Source organism: Poecilia latipinna, unplaced genomic scaffold (genome assembly GCF_001443285.1).
Source record: "Poecilia latipinna isolate Pla-1442-1.1 unplaced genomic scaffold, P_latipinna-1.0 Scaffold282, whole genome shotgun sequence".
NCBI classification, from domain to species: Eukaryota; Metazoa; Chordata; class Actinopteri; order Cyprinodontiformes; family Poeciliidae; genus Poecilia; species Poecilia latipinna.
In genome coordinates, this window is record NW_015112898.1 from 1 (window position 1) to 22,061 (window position 22,061).

The 22,061-nt window shown below is 35.0% G+C and overlaps 1 protein-coding gene across 2 annotated transcripts; it reads right to left on the reverse strand.

The window, feature by feature from the left end:
• Window positions 1-1,056: 1,056 nt before the first annotated feature.
• Window positions 1,057-16,899, reverse strand: LOC106948311 (pleckstrin homology domain-containing family S member 1). Of its 2 annotated transcripts, XM_015033904.1 has the most exons (18): window positions 16,746-16,899; window positions 16,444-16,486; window positions 15,937-16,031; window positions 15,737-15,849; window positions 15,501-15,635; window positions 14,885-14,960; window positions 14,729-14,758; window positions 13,597-13,647; window positions 12,594-12,656; window positions 12,392-12,460; window positions 12,232-12,303; window positions 10,196-10,233; window positions 10,065-10,115; window positions 9,851-9,973; window positions 5,345-5,446; window positions 4,527-4,622; window positions 2,796-2,931; window positions 1,057-2,712 (listed from the first exon to the last, which is right to left on the reverse strand). In XM_015033904.1, the coding sequence occupies exons 2-18, from the start codon at window positions 16,469-16,471 to the stop codon at window positions 2,641-2,643; spliced, it is 1,350 nt and encodes a 449-aa protein (XP_014889390.1). In that variant the 5' UTR covers window positions 16,472-16,486; window positions 16,746-16,899; the 3' UTR covers window positions 1,057-2,640. The 2 variants fall into 2 exon arrangements, with proteins under 2 accessions (XP_014889390.1, XP_014889391.1); XM_015033905.1 differs by lacking the exon at window positions 13,597-13,647 and having other exon boundaries at window positions 16,746-16,898.
• Between the last annotated feature and the right edge of the window lie 5,162 nt (window positions 16,900-22,061).

The following is a 22,061-nucleotide window of genomic DNA, read 5'->3' on the forward strand; positions in this document are numbered from 1 at the left end:
AATATGCTGAAGTGGCCCTCGGTGAAATTGAGTTTGACACCCCTGCTCTAGAGCGAGTCAAGTGCAATTAAGTGGGGCATTGAGATTCTAATTTGAATACCCAATGCCCCTAACTACTCTGCAATGCCTCTGGAAGTCTCCAAACATGAATAATTGAACAACTTTTGTGTGGGAAATAAAAAGACAATTTAATAAACAGAAATGCTTATTAATTAATTTTATTCATAATCTTTTTACACAAAAAATATACATTCATCTTCCCAGGACGAAGATGAATGTATATTTCATCTTCGTCCTGAAAGAACGAAGATGAATGTATATCAGAGATATTTTTTTATTTTAATGTGTTAATTTTATTTTTGAGCCATTTTTTATTTGTAAGTGTTGATTTTATTTTTTAGCCATTTAGCCAAGTCTCTGTAGAACCATCTACAGAGACTTGGGTGCAAAGGATTGCACCCAATCCTTTGCAATGGGTGCAAATCCTTTGCACCCATTGCAAAGGATTTATTCAATATAAAGTATTTATATATTACAGCATATATATATATTTTTCACAGTTTCAGTGAGTGTTAGGAATTGCCTGTTTTTGTAGAATACTGTTACTCAGACCATTGTAAATAATAATATTAGATTATATTGTTATCTTGTTTTAAATGATAACCCATTTAAAGTTGGTAGGTATGTAGTGATTAAAGTTAAACTTTGCAGATAATCTTTGTTTTTTGTTATGGTGGTGCTCTACCAGTTAACCAGAGGTGGACAGAGGACCCAAAAACTGTACTCAAGTAAGAGTAGCACTATTTCAACATATTTTTACCCAAGTAAAAGTAAAAAGTAGACGTCTAGGGAGTAAGAAGTAAGAGTAAAAATGTATTTGGTAAAAGTTTTACTCAACTAATGAGTAACTGATCAAATTATTAATCATTTAATATTTAAAATTACATAATCAGATGGACCAAAATGTAAAGTTAAGTGGAAATTTTGGTATTTTAAGGACAAAAATGACAATAATTAATATAGGTAACAAAAAATAACAAAATTGGCAAAAGAAAATTTTCCAATTCAGTTTCTTTCAATAAAAAACTTACAAAACTTTAACAAAAACCACAGTTCTGAGTCTGGTGAATTTTGGGGTTAAAAAGAGTAGAAATATTTCATAATACAAGTACTCAGGTAAAAGTAAAAAGTACAATATAGTCCTAAAAGTACATTTATTTCAAAAAAGTTACTCATGTAAATGTAACTAGTTACTACCCAACTCTATGATAGACTAAATGCAAAAAGCTAAGTTCCCTCAATTCAGTTAGATCTTGGAAAAAGTGCCTAAGTGATTTTTTTTGTTTTATATTTAAAACAAACCGTGGCACATAACTGTAAGGCATGACACGATTTTGTCTTCATATTACCGACGATTAAGACGTGTAATACTGTTCTCTTTCTGTACTTTTCACTTTACATCACCGCTAATTGTTGAGAGGGTGTAACTAATGCCACATTTAAAACCAAAAGTGTGTCAACCTTTGCTAACCAACATCTTCTTGTTGGTTAGCAAACCTGTTTGCTTACAAACTGTCTGTGCTACTGGGAACAGCGTTTCCACTGGGTGGTTCCTTAGAAAGATGCCTCAGCCCTGGAGAGAAGAGCAATATAATGCATGCAAAGCAATTATATACTGGGACTCCCTTTTAGTTGAAATTAAAAATGAGGAAATCCTGTTTGCAGTTTCACTGTACAAGCAATTCTGACTGGCATCCACAACAAGCAGAAAAAAATGTGACTTTCCATATTGACAAGAGATTTTTCCTTCTTATTGTTTATATTTATTGTGACGTCAAACAAAGAAAGCATGGCTGACGTAACGTAAGTTATCCTCTGTTACTCTGGAGCTTGCGTAAAGAAACTGAAGTATATTTCTGTATGACGTTTACCTGTTGCGACATAAACAGACATAAACTCCAACAGCAAGGAAATGGAATAAAAAACATGTTGATCTGTTTATATACAACATATACAGGGGCGTCAAACTCATTTTCCAAGATCAGGAATGCTCTTAAAGGACCGGTTGTGCCAGAATGTACTGATAAAACCCGTTAAACTATAAATAAATTCTTAAGATTAAATAGTAGTGAACATCTTTTTAGTCCCTCCAGGGTGTTGCCATTGTTTTTGTAGAAATTGTAGTAATTTAGAAATATTTTATTACTTGTCGTATCATTATGGATTATAACTCGACATTAGGTAAGAATCTGTAAAAGCAAAAATCTACTGCCACCTGCAGGTGGGAGTAAACTGTCACTTAGATCCAATGTTTTTCACCATTTCTGTGGAAAATCTGCAATAAACTCAATTATCCATCAACGCGAGAAAGTGCAGGGATTTGTTGATTTTTCACAAAAAACTGGAGGGACTAATTGATGCAATTTGACAGTAAACAGATAAAAATAGCTTTGAATTGATTGATAAAATAATATTTAAGCCCACTGTTATCTTCACAGTTCTATCATGTGTCACTTTACAGTCTAGAGGGCCACATAAGAAGCTGTGGCGGGCCGGATTTGGCCCCCGGGCCTTGAGTTTGACACATGTGACACATGAGATCCTTCATTTTGAAGTCGTCCGCAGTGATCAGTCTGTGCCTCAGCCGCTGCAGGGAGAGTCTGACCAATGCAGAGCCTGGCATCCACGCTGACGCTGGATGGTCACTTTCACCTGAAGGCAGATTCAGAGGCATGAATGATGCATGCAGACCCTGATGGCATCGTTAGTGCTTCTGTTTGGAGCAGCGACTTTACCTCATCCTTCATCGACTTCCTGATGAGCATGTAGAAGTCCTCCACGCTGTCGGTTTGGAGGTCATTTATCGCCACAACTCGGTCTTCCTTGTGGAAGAGGCAGACGGACTGCGGCTGTCCAGTCCAGCCAGACACACTGACACATACATAAACAAACACAAGCTGATTTACTGTACATCCAGTGCTTTTTGTTTGGTCTATGAAGGGTTAAAGTCTTTTGAGTCACACAATGTTGTTTGAAAAAGACTTGAGATAAGAAAGTTTCATTTCTACTGAGGCTAAAGATTTTAATCTGATTCTAGGAAAATGATCCTCAGGACAAAACAAGCCATGCCAGTTGAATACAGCGACAAAAATACATTTCTTTCCCGCAAACATCACCAGAAGCACAACTAAGATTTCTTTGTTGAATTGTTCAATTCAGCTGTTGACTTTATAAATTAACCACAATGTCAATGAAAAGTTAAAACTAATTACTAATTTAATTCTTAATCTGCAAGAAATCAACAGGCGTTCCACAGAATATCCAAATAATATAGAAGAAAAAAACTCCACAACTCAATTTCAGATGCTGATTCAGATGGTATCTGATTAAAAAATGAAAATCTACCTAAAGTATTTAGGTCAGGAGTGTCAAACTCGTTTTCGTTTTGGGCCAAATCAAAATCAGGAATCCTCTTAAAGGGCCGGTTGTACTGATAAAACCTGTTCAAACTGTTAAAATATCAATGAATTCTTCAAATTCAATAATATTATTGAACATCTTTTCAGTCCCTCCAGGGCTTTGTGATTCTTTTTGTGATTTTTTTTGCAATAAAAATCAAAGTATTTGTGGTACTAATTTGCAATATTTGTGCTTATTTATTACCATAAATGTGACTTTTTATTACTCTATATAGATCATATCTGACATCAATTAAGGCTGAGGCATCAGTTTAGCACAAATAAGAAAGTTTTTCACTATTTTTGAGAAAAATCTGCAATAAATTCCCAATTATTAGTGTAAAAAACTGAGGATTTGCTGATTTTGTGTGAATTTCCACAATAATTCTCAGGAAACTGGAGGGACTGATTGATATAATTTGGCAGTAAACAGAAAAACTGCATTAATTTGATTGAAAACATAATATTTAAGCACAATTAGTGTTTAGTCTAGAGGGCCACATAAAGAGCTATGGCGGGCCGGATTGGGCCCACGGGCCTCGAGTTTGACATGTGATATGATTTTTGCTGCACATTTAAATCTTAAGACGAAACATTAACACTTTTTAGATTGATGGGGTTGTAATGAAAATGCTCTGGGTTTGTAACATAAGCGTCAAGTTTACTTTTTTATTTTCTTACGTTAGAAATAGTCCGACATGTTTTCATGAAGGTAAAGCAGATATTGTTAATCCCAGCATGAAAACAAACCCTCACACAACACGTCTGAATGCAACGAGCAGAAATCTCACCCAGCTCAACGTTAAGCCTGATTGAGCTGCAGGAGGTTTTTTCTGCAGCTAAAACAACAAATCAGGACCCACAGCTCTAGCTTTGCCTTGTTTGCTCAAACAATGGGAATCTGTAATATTTGTGACTCAAGGCAAGCCTGCACTGAGTCTGAGGTCGATGCTTTCATGTGGAAACGTTGCTTTTTGAATCTGTTTCAGGGCTTCTTAGATGTTTCTAATAAAGCATCTCAACATTAGTAACTTTTCAGTCTGTGGTGTTTCAGAGTATTTGACAAACCTCGGCTTTCCTTCCACCTCTGTGAGTGTGAGATCGTTCTTCAAACCCTGCAGATTCACCATGAACTCCCTCAGGTCTACCATGACGCCGTCAAGGCTGGGAAGGAAAAAAACAGAAGAGATTCATAAGATCTTTGTTCTTTCACTTTGATATCTTCAAATCTAATATTGGAAAAACAGAATATTACTTAAATATTGCTTTCAGTACATATGAAATATTAATAATTAGTTTTGTCTTATTCATGTTTACCAGAAACCAAAAATCCTTGGTAAGATTTTGTGTTTTTGCACTGAAGGAGGCTGAATTTCCTCCTAACTCTCAACTGTAGGCTAACTTGTTTTGTCAAATTAAAGAAACCATTGATAAGCAAAGCGTTAAACGAAAACATTTTGTGTAGAAGCACAAAAGGGCAGAAAGATCTGGTTTCTACCTGCAGTCTGCATGCTTGTAAGTGTTTTGCACAACTTAATGACACGGTTTCTTACTGCTTGATGCAACAGTTGTGCAATTTATTATTGTACCATGCTCTAGAAACCCTTCCAACCGGTCCAGCAACATCCCAGCCGTTTCTGTTGGCCAAGTTTATCTAAACGAGTCACCCAAAATGTCACGAAGCCCTCTGGTATTTGTTCTCGCCGACAGTTTTGAAGCTACACCAGAGGTTCTTGGACTCTGGTGCCAAAATGGGCGTTCCCAAATATTTCCTTCAGCTGCTCACAGTAAGAGCTTCTTTATCCTAATTAAGTTGAACACAACATGACCTAAATCCATTTTGTTAAATTAAACAAGATTCTAAGTAAAGATTTTGTAAATCTTACCTCCGATCGGAGCCTCGTCTTTCCGAATTCGTCTCCAATATATCAGGTGAAACGGCACCACTGGAGCTGGTGCTGAAATCCGAAGACTGACGTTTGTCCTCTCTGGAAAACACAATGCCACCATTTTCAGCTGCTTTCAACAGATACGACAGTCGAAAACACAGTGAGACAGTTTGCAGAAATGAAGGAAATTAACAAGAAAAGGTGGAAACGATTGGCAGGCCTGTTTATTATTGTGGCTGGGGATGAAAACCAAAGATGCATGACGTCTCTTTAGTAAAAAGTTCCCAAAAAGAGAGAAAAGTGGGGAAAAATGCTTTGGATGAAGTGAAAAATATTAACAATAACTTCATACTGCATGTAAACTCATATTTAAACAAATTGCGACCAAGTTCAGTTTTCATCAGGGTCGTTTTCTGCTATCGTAGATTTCTATCCTGCTGAACAAACTAACCTTCACCAGCCAGTAAAGTCACCAGTCTAAGAACAAGAAGTAACCTCTCATTGACACAAAAAAATGCAAATAAAAATAAAATAGAATAAAGGAACATAAAATACATATAAAGAATACGGTAAAACCCCCATCCATAGGTATACAGCTCTAGAAAAAACAAAGAGCCCACAGCACTGAAAACCTGCAGGTTTTTCCACCAAATATTGATTTCTGAACTCTTTCTTAGTTAAAACATTAGTATTGTTGTTTTAGATTAATATGAACTTGTTGTTGTTGGTTGTTTTTGCATTATTTGATGTCTGAAAGCACTGCATCTTTTTATTTTGACCATTTCTCATTTTCTGCAAATAAAATCTACATTTTTGCTTGGAATTTCAGAGACATGTTATCAGAAGTTCATAAAATAAAAGAACAATGTTTATTTTACTCAATCATAAAATTTCTCTGATTTTACTATAAAAAGTAAAATCTACTAATGTTTTTAAGTGTGCATGCACACATTTATACCCAAGGATCTGCAAAAGCACAAAATCTTACCAAGTATTTTTGGTCTAGTTTCTAGTGCAGTTATCTCAGTTTTGTCTTATTTCAAGTGTGCTAACTTAAAAGTAACTTTATAGCCAGATACAGATTGTAGTATTAAGTAAATAATTCCTTAGTATGGATGAGAAAGTACTAGTTCATTTGGCAGATTATTTCACTTAAATAAGACATTTTCCCATGTTATAAGTTAATTTATCCTCCAATAGAACTAGAACTTTTTCATCAATATTAAGGAATTATTTACTTAAAACAAGTGTGTATATCTTTCTGCAGCGTTACTTTCAAATTAGTTTTGTGTTACTTCAAGTGTGCTAAGATATTTGCACTAGAAACTAGACTAGAATTACTTGGTAAGATTTTGTGTTTTTGCAGTTGTTACATGCAGAAAGACTTCAGGGTGGGATTCAAACCAACGACCTTCAAGGTAACTGAGCTACCAACTGCAACTGTGCAGCCAAGGCGCAGCCACAATACAAGAAAGATTAAGAGGAAGAAAGAACTAATCAGTGGTGAACAGCTGGTTTGATCGCTCAGTGCATGACAAATGGTGAAATAAGGATAAAGAAGATTTTTTAATAGTTCATAGGAACAGCATGCAAGCAAAAAATAACGTGCAAACTGCTGCCAACAAGGCACTGGTGCATTTTAATGAGCCAGCAATGCCAAACACAAGAGAGAGGGCGTTTTTATTTTTTAATTATCTATTTTTTCAGTCAGGCAAATTAGCAGTTCACCACAGTTGGCTTGAAATCACAAAGAATTATTACACAGTTTGATATCAGAGGAAATTTGGTGAAGCAAACAGCAGCAGATGATAACAGAGTAAAAGGAGAATAAAGAGCTGCTGATCAACATGGAGGTCCCGTCTAAACATGAAGGTCAAAGGGTCACCTGACAGCCTGTTTCACAAATAAAGTAGTTCTCATAAAAGTGCGTGCAAACAATTTAAGAAAATATTTGTTTCCAGACTGGGAGACCTGTGCGTGAACCTGCAGGACTGGATTCCTTGAGGTTGAGGATTTCTGCAGCCCTTTGAGCCGCAGTGCAGTTCAGTTCAGCATTTTTACCGGGAAGAACTTTAAAGTTGTCAACAGACTTATCAGAACTGCCTCTTCAACCCTATTTAAGCAAATGTAGCATTCAGGACATTTCTTACATGGGAAGAAGTGTCCCATGTAACACACTTCTGGATTTGACCAATCCAGCAGATTGGTCAAAGTGTAAAAATATTGATACAAATACCCCAAATCCAATCAAATTTACACCAAAAACTCCCAAAAACACATTTAATCTGCTGAGATTAGACCAGAAACAAAAGTCTTAAAGTATTTATGCAAACAGTCCAGCATTAATTGTCTCCAGTTAGACGTGGTGGTGACTTCATTTGGGAAAGTTTTTTTTCTGTGACGCGTTGGGAGATCGGATCAAAACAGATTTATGTCAACAACTCCAGGAAGTTTTTGGTAAAGAAAAGGTGCGTCACGCTTCGCTGATTTTCTGGCTTAAACAGAGAGCGGGCTTAACTTTAACCTTTACTGTAAATCCTTTGAAGAGACACTCCAACAACTCAAATTTAAAACTATACATTTTTTTATCATTGGCTCCTCTGAGTCAATGCTTTGTGTTGGAGATGCATTTTTACATCTAGAGACAGAAAATTATGTCTTTTTCCAAAATAGCTCAAATGCAATCAGCCTCTGTGAAGATAAGTCATCAGATTTTGAGTTGGACTTTGCTGCAGCAAAGCATCGCTGCAGTTTGCTTCTGCTTGGTTTTTCCGTCATGGTGCGTTCAGGGTGAGGCTTTCCGTCTCTCACCACGTTTCACATGTTGGCCTAAAAGCCCAACCTCCTCTGTACACAGATTATGACAAACTATAAATAGGACTTTTCATGACTTTCTATGAATAGAGTCTTCTTGTCTTTTTCATCTTGCACAACTAGTGTTTGTGTCAACAGATTTTTCTGCTTTAGATGTGGATCTCTGCAGCTGCACCAAAGCTACCAGTCTGTCACTTTAGGTAGACGCCCTTTAGGTTTTCAGGGGTGCTACACTGACTCCATTTTCATACCTCAAGATAAAATTTTATGACCTAATCCAGCTTTAAACTTCTCCACATTGTCCTGACCTGTCCTGTTTGACTCTGGGTGTTTAAGATGCTGTTTGTTCACTTAGGTTCTCAAACAAGCAAACAAAGAAACACAGCTGGATTTATCCAGACATTAACTTGGGATATTTAATAACTAGGGGATTTTTGCAAAGTTGTGTCTATGGAAGAGGTTTAGGGCTGCAGAAAGAAAAAAAATTCAGAATTTCTACTTTTTATTTTTCCTCCATATTTTAACTTTAATCTCAAAATTTTGACTTTGATCTTCTCAGTTCTCAGAATTCTGAGGTTAAAGTCAGAATTCTGGCTTTATTCCTCAGAATTCAGTTTTTATTTTACCTCAAAAGATTTATGTAAGAATTCTAAGAAATAGTCAGATAAAAAAATGTCTCCAAATTCTGACTTTAATCTCAGAATTCTTATAATTCTGAGATTAAAGTCAGAATTCTAGCAGAGAATTCTGAATTCTGTGAAAAAAAAAATTCTGAGCTTAAAAGTAAGAATTCTGACTTTTCTTAATCAGAATTTTGAATTTTTTCTAAGGAGATCAAAGTCAGAATTATAAGAAATAAATTTGAATTCTTAATTTTTCTCTAAATTCTGACTTTAACCTCAGAATTTTGACTTTTATCGTCTGAATTCTCAGAATTCTGAGATTAAAGTCAAAATTTTGACTTTTTTCTCAAAATTTTGACTTCTGATGTCAGAAGATTAAAGTAAGAATTCTAAGTTAAAAGTCAGAATTCTGAATTTTTTTCTCTAAATTCTGACTTTAATCTGTGTTCTGACGTTTTTTTCTAAAATTGTGACTTTTGATCTCAGAACATTAAAGTCTTTTTTTTAAATCCTCTTCTGTATATATGCCAATGTAACACGTTTTAGAGTTCTATATGTTCTTTTTTTTTCTTTTTCAGAAATATGTACTGCTTTGTGTTGGCCTATATTCCTTTTAAAAAAAAAAAAAAAAAAAACCGTTGATGTTTGTTGTTATGCAGCAAAATCGGATAAAGTTCAAGGAGTGTGACTGCTTCTGTACATCTTTATGCAACACTTCAAAATACCGTAAATGGTGAGAATGATCAGTCCAGTGCAGCACTGGTGTTAAACCATAAACATAATCGAGATTAGGCTTACAATCACAGGAGTTCAAAGCTCACCTAGTTAATCTGTAAAAATGATCAGCAGCACACAGAGTTACGGTACGACCGATGAGGTCATGATGTGAAATGATGAACTTGCTGAACAAGTTCTGCCTTTTCAAGATTCCTCAATGAATGCCAACACTTGTGTGTTGTTAAAGTAGGTGGTGTTGTTATCTGACAACCATGCAATAATTCCTTTGTTGAATGAGCTGCAGGTTGTTAGCATGTAGCACTTTGACTATGAAAGTAACACAACATACCCATTTTCAGCAGGTGCCTCATTTGATATGGGAGCTGGAGATTCCTCTGCCTTGTATTTGGTGTAGACGTCAGTGATGGACCTCATCAGGGTGCCGTTGACCATCACTTCAACTTTACAATCGCTAAAACATCACACACAAAAAATAAAAAAACAAAACACAAAACAAGGGATAATCACTGCAAAAAAAAAAAAAAAAACTTCAGTAAACTTACTTTGGCTCAGATACGTTCAGGATGCTTTTAAATTCTATCATTGATTCATACCTGGAAGGGATGCAGGTGTGAAATGTTAGCTGCTGAATTTAGCTTATTCTGTACAAATGGGAGCTTTAACCAGAACTCACAGTGACTCCATGCTGCCTGCCCGCAGGACACTGGCTCTCTTTTCAACGCCACGATGGAAAACAAATAAATATACAAGCACAACTTCAGTATAACTCACAGTTTGGGACTTTTGTTTTTACATGTGCTGTTCCAGGTTAACATTTAGAAATGTCACCTTTAGTAGAGTGTTTAATCAGATTTAGGCAGAGTGCCCCAGAAAATTGTATCAGTTGTAAATTAGTATCAGTACTGATACTAAAGTATCAGTATCAGCTTTAGTACTGATACTAAAGTATCAGTACTAAAGCTGCCCTAAGATGGCAGCTTTTTACTCAATTAAAAGTAAAAAGCTGCCATCAGTATGTATCATCTTAGGGATGGAGTGTTAAGAAAATGTGCAATTTCAGTTGCATGCACTGCAAAAACACAAAATCTTAGCAAGTATTTTTGGTCTAGTTTCCAGTAGCAAACTTGAAATCTGCCAAAACTAAAACACAGGTAACTTTTAGCATGACATAGGAGCTTGCTTTAAGTCAATAATTTCTTAATATTGAATAAGATATTTTCCCCATATCATAAGTTGATTTATCTGCCAATAGAACTAGAACTTTTTAATCAATATTAAGGAATTATTTTCTTAAAACAAGCCTCTATATCTTGCTGAAAAGTTACTTTTAAGTTAGTTGGCCATATTTTAAGTGTAATAAGACATTTGCACTAGAAACTAGACCAGAAAGACTTGGTAAGATTTGGTGTTTTTGCTGCAGTGTTATCACTGAATTATGTGAAATTACCACAAAATTATGTGTACCAGAGTGATCAATGTCCTATGTACTCTGTATTTGGTAAAAAAAAATAAAAAATAAAAAGTCTACCAAGTACTGAGTAACTCATCAATTTATCAGTCATTTAATATTTAAAAATGACATAATCAGATGGATCAAAATATAAAGTTAAATTGACATTTTGGTATTTTAAGGACCAGATTTACAATAATACATATAAGTAGCAAAAAATAACAAAATCAGGCAAAAGAAAGTGTTTCCAAATCAGTTTCTTTCAATAAAAAACTTATGAAACTTTCACAAAAACTGCAGTTGTGAGTCTCTGTCTTGTGAATTTTCGTTAAAACATGTTTGTTTTTCATTCAGTGGGTAGAAAACCCAGACATTTTACTCAAGTAAGAGTAGAAATACTTTATAATAAAACTACTCAAGTAAAAGTAAAAAGTAAAGTGTAATGAAAATACTGAAAAAAATATATTTTCCAAAAATTGACTCATTTAAATGTAACTCAGTAAATATAACTAGTTAATACCCAACTCTGCATTTACTGCAGTGGTTCCACTTCAACACGTTATGTTGAAGTAGAACCTTTAAACTGGCTGGTTTCCTGGATTGGAGCTGGTTTTTTAAGCTTAGTCTGAATACTTTTGGAAGGTTTGAGTCATTCCAGAAGCTTAAATGGACTTTATTATGTATTTTCCAGGCATATGGTGCCATTTTATAGCACAATCAAGTAACTGTGCTATATTCAGTTGTTATAAAAATGGTATATATGGTATATAAAGTCATCACCTTCCTAAAGTAATATATTTTTGGTCAAAAGTGCTCTATTGTTTTAGGAAGGTGACAAAATATGACTTCGATATTCAACACCTTGAAAATGTGTCTCTGTCTCTTTAAAAACTCCCGCTCTTTCTGAAACTCCGCCCACAGGAAGTCATCAAATCCACTTTTAACCCTTTAACGACTGAGACTGGGCGAAATTTGCACCTTAAAACTAGTTTAAAATTTGCAGCTGTCCACGGAGAAAAGCCAAATGTATTCATGGAAAGAAAATATGATCAGATGAGACAAAGATTAAGCTATTATAACTCTAAAGAGTATTCTTTCTAACCAACTGTAACATGGTACTGTGCATAGATTTGAGTCCGTATTTTTAAGATCTTGACAAAAAAAAAATCCCAAAGCTTCTAAGCCTTTTTGTTGACTTTTTGAATAAAAGACAAACATTTTAAGTTATAAGTTAATTAATAATCAGCATAGCAGGCTACCTTTCGGTTTGACTTGGGATAGTCATAGTCATTAACAGGCTCAGAGGTCGGTCTCCTGGAACTATCTTCCACCTGACAAACAATCGGAAAGCAGCATGACTTGGTGTTGATAGTCTTCCCAAACGAAATGTAGCATTGTGCACAAGCTGCAGATACGTACCAGTTCTTCAGTGTTCCCGTCTGCAGCTTTGGAGGAAGGGTCCGAAAAGGACCTAAGCTTCAGTAATGACTGGAAAACAAAGACAATAATGTTATTTAATGTGCATAATATTTATTTATGCTGGTGGCAGTGAGTTATGTTGGCACATAAAACACACCAGCATGACCTTGGAAGATGGGTGGAAAAGTAAAGGTATACTCACGGATGGCAAAGAGATTTTGCTGGCGTCATTCTCATCTTCTTCTTTCTCTCTAAGAAAAGGCACCTGCAAACCAGCAAGTAATTGTCTTATTACTATGAAATCACAAGTCTGATCTGCATGTCTTTCAAGCGAACCAGGTTTGTCACATTTTTAATGATTTCAGATTTTAACCACTTTTAAACTCTAAACCTAAAGCATTTTTTCTACAATCTTGTGATGGGCATGTAGGAAAGTGTTATCGTCGTTTGCATAGAAATATCAACATGTTCAGGAAGTCTTTGGGTTTTTCTCACACCTGGTAGATTCAGTCCAATTAAATGGGGACCAAAATTGTTAAATTTTAAAAAATAAAATAAAATAAAAATTCAGCTGATGCAGTTCACTTTAACGCTGCACTGTGTCAAACTGACTAAACTTATGATCGACCTGTTCGCCCACTCCCCTGTGGTGGCGCTGTACCGATAACCACTGGATGAAACGACGCGAAAACCACAGAAGAAGACACGAGCGCAACTTCCTTCTTCACGAAATGTAAACAAAGATTAAGTGGCGTCAGATTGTAGCGGCCTTTTGTCTTTCTCAAAAGACTACAAGCGATTTCTGATGCTAACGTTAAAATCGCGACTTTGTTTTAGTTGTATTTACCCAGAATGCTTTGCTTTGTAGTCCGAGTCCACTGCAACCAAACCGAGACTTGGGTTTTTAGACGGACCGGAGTTCGCCTTTTTGACTCCCATCAGAATGAGATGACGCATTTACACCTCCCCAAACGAACCGGACTTTCGATATAAACGAACCAGAGTTGGAATAAAACGGACTAAACAGGCTAAATAGTTTAGTCCGCTTTCTTTGTTGGCAGATATAAACATCTACTGGAACCGAGCTCCTGGTTAAAAACACTTTCAGTGAAATTATTCACCAAAAAGTTACATAACATAAATTTTACAGTCCTGATGAATTAACAGGACACAGTTAAAATGTTTTTTATTACATCTCGACTAACCTGGGGCTCTGGGGCAGAAAACTTTCTCCGGTGAAGAGGGTTTGAAATTGTCTGATAGAACAGGAAAAGAAAAGTATTTTTATTCAGAATCTGATGATGATCTGATACTACTTCATGGAACAACAGTTTGGGGAGTTTTCTTTTTTATTTACAGGGAGTCAAAACAAAAACAGAATTGTGAGTTTGAGAACTGGAAAGGAAATAAAACGAAACAACAGTTTCTGGACAAGAAAGTGTTATTTAAGGAGAAGAAAAGCTCTTTTGTCAAGTTCCTGCATTATAGCCTCACTAAAGTATTCATATCCAGTTCACATTGTGTTACAACTACGAATCATAATGTGTTTCACTAAGATTTAAATTGATGTAATCCGAGTATAAATCAGCTGTTCTGTGAACAAACAGCATCATCTAAGGGACACGGCAAACAGGTGGAAAAGTTATTAAAAGCAGGATTGGGTTATAAAACAAGTTTTGACTATCTTAGGAAAAACTCTGGCACAAATGAACCAGAAATGGCTGATGTTGTGCAATAATTTAACTTTTTTTTTTACTTTGTACTTCAGATTTTATATTTATTTTTGTTATTCTTGCCTATTTTTAAACTGTGCTGACTTTCTTTATGTGTTTATGTGAGCTTGTGCAACATAATTTTATTCTGCATTGTGTCTTAAAGTAAATTTTGAATCTAGAATCGACTTTGTGTTGGTCTATCATATAAAATCCCAATAAAATTAATGAACATTTCAGTTTCTAAAACAGAAATAGTTTAAAATATTTAAAGCATAGTTAGAAAAATTATTTTTTAAAATACATATTTAAAAAATATACATTTAAAATATATATCTTTTTTATTCTAACATATTATATTGTAATATAATAGTTATTCTATTACTAATGTAATAAAATAATTTTTCTAATTAATTTTATTGGAATTATTACAACAAAATAATTATTTGAATTGTTTCTCAAATTGAAAAATTATTTGCAAGGTTTTATGTACAAGTGGTCCTGCAAGAAAAATGACAGCATAGGTTATTAACCCTTTTCCTTAATCATCATAAAATATATTTTAGAGAATATTAAAGCTGCTCTTGAATATTTGCACAACATAAAATAAACTCCACATGCTTACATCAATGACTGGCTGCCCGTTGCTGATTTCCTAGACGAGAAGGATGAAAAAATCAATAAACAAATAAACAACATGGTATATAAGTGGAAATAAAACTATTCTCAATGCAACAGAAAACATAAGGAGCATGGAAGAAGGCGTAAAAGCTTAATGCACCTCTGATTTGAGAAATTTATGAGGACGATTTTTCAGGGCTTCAAACAGGTCAGTGAACCAGCCGTCCGCCTCCGAGCTAAAAGGGGAAAAAGGCAATTCTGAGACTCAACAAATCACATCTGTGACATTTTAATTTCAAATCTAGTTCCAAAAATCAAATCCAGGGAGGGAACGCCAACACTTAGCAGAGATTTATTTTGTGGAAAAGCCATTATCAGATGATTGCCTAGTGGAAAGGGGAAAGGAGCACCATCATTTGTTTTTGGCTGGTTTAACTCTAAAAACAGTAATTGGTGAATCATGTTTAAGGAAGTGATTCATGGAAATACATTAAAATGATGCCAACTGCGTTCACACACAAAATGATTCAATCACAGTCTGAGCTGCACCTGCAAACACGACAAATTCAGGTAAAACGTGGAACTGAAAGTGCAATATGTGCAAAGCACAGATCTGCTGAGTGAGATATACTGAGATCTAACTCAATGTGATTGTGCATATTTAACGGTGCAGTATATAACATATTTTTTACATATTTGTTGAAACTGTCACGTATCACGCAAAAAGGGTAAAAAAAAATAAAAATAAAAATTCAACAAAAGCAGAACCTTCTAACCTGTTCTCCGCAATGAGGAAGTAGTCCCGGTTCCCTGCCCTGAGGTACACCACACACGATGGGGAGCATTTAAAACTCCTCTGGACCCATTCCCATTTCTGGTGATGTTGAGGGTTCGCATACAACAGTGAGATTCTGGCAGAGAGACACAGTGTCATTTTAACCTCCCTTAAGCATTTTGAAAGCAGCAAATTAGCCTGAGATTGATGCAACATGGTGAAAACATGAGAACGTACTGCGTCATGTCTATGGCTCCGAGCGGGTTGACCCGGTCCTCTGCATTCCTGTAGTACCTGAGCTGATAGTTGTTCTCTGGGGACTTGTAAAGCACAAAGAAACGCCTCTTCCACTGCAGGAGAAATAACAAATAAGACATTTAGTTATAGAAAACAAAAACTGCACAGAGTTGCAATAAAAGTGAGAAAAAGTTCCTGACCTCTGACTTCAAACGCTTTTGAGGAGGAGACTTGAGCAAGTATCCAGACCTGATTTCTTGTGCATTTGTGATTGAGTTGTAAAACACTGAACTTCCTGCAGGATAAAATAACTATTTAGTGATTAAATTCTGTGTTTAATTTAATTTTTAAAAAAAACATTGTCAGTAAATATTAGATTAAAATAATTATTGGTTATCTAAAAATAAAATACATTGTTAATTTAAAACTAACAAAAATAACCTAAAAATGCTAAAAAGAAAAATAACAAAAATATTGATTGGTCTAAATACAAATTACAACATTCAGACTAAAGTCTTAGTGACTAGTAAACTTTAAAATATTCAAATCAATGCATGAATTTAAAGTTAACAGAATAAAACCTGCAAGATTTGCTAAAAATGACAGAAATATTTGGTCTTAATACAAATGACAACATTCAGACTAAAGTTTTGGTGACTAGCAAGCTTTAAAATATTTACATTAAAAATCCAGAAACAGTATGTTACCTGATGCGCTCCTGTCTCTTTTAGCCATTTTGATCAATTGCACCTAAACAAAAGTAACATGAGATCATCTCATCAGAACCACTTCAAAACTGCATTGTTACAGATGATATTTAAAGTGTAAATTCACAGTAACTTCACTCATGGAAACTGCAAAAAGTCAAGAACAAAAGCAGCCAGGTGAGCATTCACAATATAACTTAATTTTTGCACAGAATAATGTTCTACACATGTGAATTCAGATTAGAAACAGATAATAAAATAGAACACATGTAAGAAACATGGCGCCGTGTCCCTGTCCGTACCTGTACAGGGATCCGAGTCGCTCCACTGTCTTCACCAGAATAGCGATTTGACAACAAGGCTGCATGCTTTTCTGTACCTGACAACCAGTGACAGCATCAACCTCAGAACTGGTGTTTCTGGTTTTCCGCCGCCGACTTGTTTCAGACTCTACCTGCGTTGTCTTCAGACTCCAGAAGGTTTCTTAAGGCCCAGCTTTCCTGTGGAAAAATACCCCTTAATTTGACAGGTTGATTGTTTCCAGTTCCTGTGATTTCTATTATAAATGGATAAAAATAATATGGTATATTTTCAAAGAATAACAGAATGTATCATTTACCTTCAAGATTTTAAGATTTTGAAATGAAACCACAAACTTTAACATATTTATCGGGAGTTTTAAGACCAAAACAAAACCGTATTTATTTGTGAAGATAGAGAAGGTTGGAGGTAGTAACTAGTGAGATTTACTCAACTACATTTTATTTTATTATAAAGTCTTTCTACTCTTCCTTGAGTAAAATGTCTGGATTTTCTGCCCACTGAATAAAACAACAAACATGTTTCAACCAAATGTTCACCAGACTCACCTGCAGTTTTTGTTAAAGTTTTATAAGTTTTTTTATTGAAAGAAACTGATTTGGAAATAAATATTTCACCTGATTTTGTTAATTTTTACATTTTATATGAATTTTTGTCATTTTCAGCCTTAAAACACCAAAATTTCCATTCAACTTTATATTTTGGTCTGTCTGACTGTGTCATTTTTAAATATTAATGATTGATAATTTGATCAGTTACTCAGTACGTGAGGAGTCTTTTTTTTTTTTTACCAAGTACATGGGATATAAGATATTGATCACTCTGCTATACGTAATTTTGTGATCATTTCACATAATTCAACGATACACTGCAAAAACACAAAATCTTACCAAGTATTTCTGGTTCAGTTTCTAGTTTGAATATCTTATTACACTTAAATTAAGACCAACTAACTTAAAAGTAACTTTTCAGCAAGATATAGAGGCTTGTTTTAAGAAAATAATTCCTTAATATTGATTAAAAAGTTCTAGATTATTGGCAGATAAATAAATTTATTATATGGGAAAAATATCTTGTTATAAGTTAGATAATTTGCCAATGGAAATAGTACTTTTTTCACTGATATTATGAATTTATTGATTTAAAACAAGCTCCTATGTCTTGCTAAAAGTTACCTGTATGTTAGTTTTGGCTTATTTCAAATACTTGGTAAGATTTAGTGTTTTTGCAGTGCATGCAAAATGTTTGTGGTGTGAAACTAAAATGGCACATCTTCTTAACACTCCACCCCTAAGACGACACAGACTGATGGCAGCTTTATGCTGTGAGGTTGCTTTTATTAGAAGAGGAAAATGAAATGTTTTTAGGTTTGCTGCAAGGATAAACTGATCTAATTTAAGGGAAAATTTGTTAAAAATAAATAAATAAATAAATACCTGTTAGGAGAAAAGGGCAGAGGAATAGTTTTATTCTCACAGTTGTGGTCGCAACAAAAGGTGGTGCACACTTTTCAGATTTTAATTCAAATTAATGTTTTCAAAACTCGTGCTTTGTTTTCCTCTTATTTCACCGCTTTGCACCACTTTTCTATTCGTCTTCCACATAAAATCCCTTTAAAACACGTTGACGTTTTTGCTTGTAGCCTCACCAACATGCATGGAGTTAACAACAAACATTGCTGTAGGCTGTGAAGCAAACGAAATTAAACGCTGAGGATATTTCTGCAAAGTGGCAGTTCCCTAATTAAGACGTTATCCTGCAAAAAGATGGCATGTCAGCAAAACGTCAACGGAGTCACAGTCAGTGTTAGACCCCTGCTGCTCCCTCCATGCCATCTGATTACAAACACGCAGCACATCAGGAGGAACAGGGAGATAGAGGTCAGTCGGGGTTCTGTGTTGCAGCATCAATATTAATTTAAATTGACGTCACTGAGGGAAATAGCTTAATCCAGAGCTTAATTTTGGTGCATTTGACATCTGTCTGCTTGTGCACAGGCCAGTTTTTGCATGTAAAAGTTTGTGGGTCATGGCAGGAAATGTAAAAAAAAAAAAAAAAAAAAACAGCATCAGTGAGATTCAACAGCTGCTCACATGTGCGCTTGCTATAATTATGCAGAACAAAGTTTTCTTTATGGATTGTACGTGACCCACAAAGCAGCATTCATGTCTCAAAAATACATCAAACACCCCTTTTTACATGTTCATGTAGGTCACAATCAAATGCTCTGACATTAATAGAGCTCTGATGGGCTTGATCTTTAGTAGGACATGGCACCCCTTTTTTATGCAAATCTGTCAGTTTTCATGAATATTTGTCCTTATACGTCTAAAATCTTGTTCCTGCTTGTCTTCAAAGTTTAAATTTGAGGCCTGAACTCATTAAATAAGCAAGATGAGTGTCCATGTGTCTCCTGTGCAGATAATTACTATCAGATTTGATTATTAATGAGTAGCAACATCCATTTTACTGAAGGATCAGATGTTTTTTAAATGCCTTCTGATTCCTTTTAAAACTCAATGAAACCAGAATACATAATTTTAAAACTTTTTCCACATAAAATGTGGCATTTCTACAAAAACATACAAATATCTTAGTTGCAAAAGTGTTCTGGTCCTTAAACTTAAACCTAGGTGAGAAAATTTTTCAGCATTCAGTCTTGACTTCACTTCCACCAAATCAGATCATCTGAAATAAAGTTCTTGCATTTTTCACACTTGCATCCTTTAGCAAAAGTCAAAGTTTGCAGAGAGGCTACAAAGAATCATAAGGGTATTTTTCTACAAATCTGTCAGTAGAGGGAAAGATGCAAAATATTTCACATGTGACAACAATCTTCTGTATTTTCCAATTGTCTAGTCTAAGGAGTAAGATTACAAGGGCTTTTCTTCCAAAGACAACATCCTGGCCTGGTTAAAATCTTAAATACTACATCACAATAACGCTTTCCTTATAGATTACCAACAAAAAGTTCATAAATATGTCATTAATTCATCTCTAAACACGTTATAAATCATTAATAACTGTTTATTATGCATTAATTAAACTGAGAATGAGACAAAAGCTTCATTTGTCAAATAGCGAGCCAAGTTTCTTCACCATTTATTTTATCTAGAGTTGTTATACTAAACACTTCAGACTACCTTGTAAGAACAATAATTGCAAATAGCTTCCTTCTCACCCTTAATTAATGCCTAATAAACAGTTATTAATGATTTATTAAGTGTTTATAGATGAATGAGTAACATAACTATGAACTCTAAGCGGATCCTTATTGTAAAATTGTACCAGATCTTAAAAAAACTTTTAGGAAAAGTGTGTAATATTCTGTTTCAATCAAAATTGAAGGTTTTCCGAAAACAACTCAGAGAATCGCCAAAGAATGACAATGAAGCACGGTGGTGGCAGTATAATACTACTACTGGTAGTGCAACTTCTATAGCTTGAAATCACCTCTTGGGAATAAATAAAGTTGAAATGAATCATTATGAATATTTCAAGACATCAGTCAAAACATTCAGGGATGTTTACTTAACCTAAAGAAGAAGTCGTGTTTATTATTTTGTTGTTGAGTTTCTAAAAAATTTCAATAATTTTTCATCTTTATCTTGTAAAAGACTTTAGAGGTTTAATTTTGGACTGGTTGTGAACTTATCTGGCAAAAATAAAGCTTTCGTATTAGATAATTTTACATCCAACTGTTGTGTCTATTTTTATTCTGAGGTGCAACAAGGTTCAACACTTTGTCCCCTCATTTTTTTCTCCCTTATATTCTTCATTTGGTCTCCTTTTTGGAGTCATTTCACCTCAAGAATGCCTTGACAACATCAAAACTGTGATGTTTTGAACCTCTGTTTAGTGCAAACAAAGCGGAAGTTATTCTGTTATGACCGGGCAGTACCTCTGATTTTAAATCTTCCTTGCATGCCTTACATTAAACGCACCGTTACAAACCTTACAGATTATGAACAATGGTTTTAAGTTTCTTCCAGTTGAGGCAGAACAAAACAAGAATCTGTTTTTAGAAAATGTAACGTTTTGTCTGGCTTCATTTTTACTTATTTTACTGGAGTTTCATTGCTTGTGTGTTTTTATCCTTATATTTATATTATACAGCACGCTGGTTCATCTCTTGTTTTAAAAGATGCTGAGTTATAAAGTGGATTTTGCAGCAGTGTTTTATGCAAATCTTTCAACCTTTGTTTCCTCTGTCTGCATGTTTCTGCCTCTTGACTCCTGAGCGTGTAAAGCGAAAATCACCTGCACATACAAAGAGAAGACCTCATCTGCAGACTGGAGAGACTTGCAGCCAAGCAGGCGGAGAAAGCAGTAAACCGGTACTGCTGTTTGACTGATGGCTTTCAGAAGTCAGAAAGAAAACAACAGAGCACGAAACGCTGATGTCTGACATTTGCTGCTGTTTGCCTGCAGACTCATAGCTAACGCATGTAAAATAATAGAAGCAGAGAGCACACAGTGCAAAGTTTGACTTTGATCAGGCATTCGGTGCAGGTTATTGATGAGAGAGAGATTTTCTCAGCAGTCATCAGTCTTTGTCAGTTTAATTGTCTGAACATTGCGTTCTGAGGCAAACCTTTTGCATTTTGCAGGGTTATGCTTCCTCTTCAGCCATCAGGTTTTATTTTGGAACATGCATCCTTGCTCTGCTGCAGTACATTCACTCAAAGGTTAAGTGAGTTATGAATTTCAAAATGCACTTTTGTTCATTTCAAACTTTGAAAGAAAGAAAGAAAGAAAGAAAGAAAGAAAGAAAGAAAGAAAGAAAGAAAGAAAGAAAGAAAGAAAGAAAGAAAGAAAGAAAGAAAGAAAGAAAATTGCCCTTGCAATCATTCCAGATCGTCATACCCCATCAACTTTAATCAAATAAAGTGTATGAAAGTAGCTTGTTGGAGTTTGGGGGTTTTGTTTGCTGCTCCATTAATGTGTCCTGCTTTTGAAGGGGCTGTTAAACAACTTGTTCCGGAAATTAAACAACGAATAAATTAATCACCGGGCGTACAGCGGGGAAGCAATCTGCAGTGCTATTAATCTTCATTACCAAAGCACACTCCAGCTTCTCACGTGAGACTGTTTGCAGTTTGCTGTGGTTTTATATTTAGTTTAAGCCTTGAGTGCTTAATATTTCACAGGTTACAACCACAAATGAATGTACCGTTTTTTTTTCGGACATGATTCAAACATGGTTCCTATGTTTTGAACCATGCGGCTTGTAGCCCGGTGGAGAAGTGACCCGGCTTTTCTGTGGATTTTTCTTCAACCACCAGGGGGCTCTGTAG

What these genes read in the sequence shown, in the direction of transcription:
- LOC106948311 (XM_015033904.1), bottom strand. Translation starts at nt 16,471, where the DNA reads ATGGCTAAAAGAGACAGGAGCGCATCAG. An exon ending in GCAAAATCTCTTTGCCATCC is followed by an intron (nt 12,461 to 12,593) that starts GTGAGTATACCT and finishes TTTGTTTTCCAG; the next exon opens with TCATTACTGAAGCTTAGGTC. An exon ending in CTGAACGTATCTGAGCCAAA is followed by an intron (nt 9,974 to 10,064) that starts GTAAGTTTACTG and finishes GTGATGTTTTAG; the next exon opens with CGATTGTAAAGTTGAAGTGA.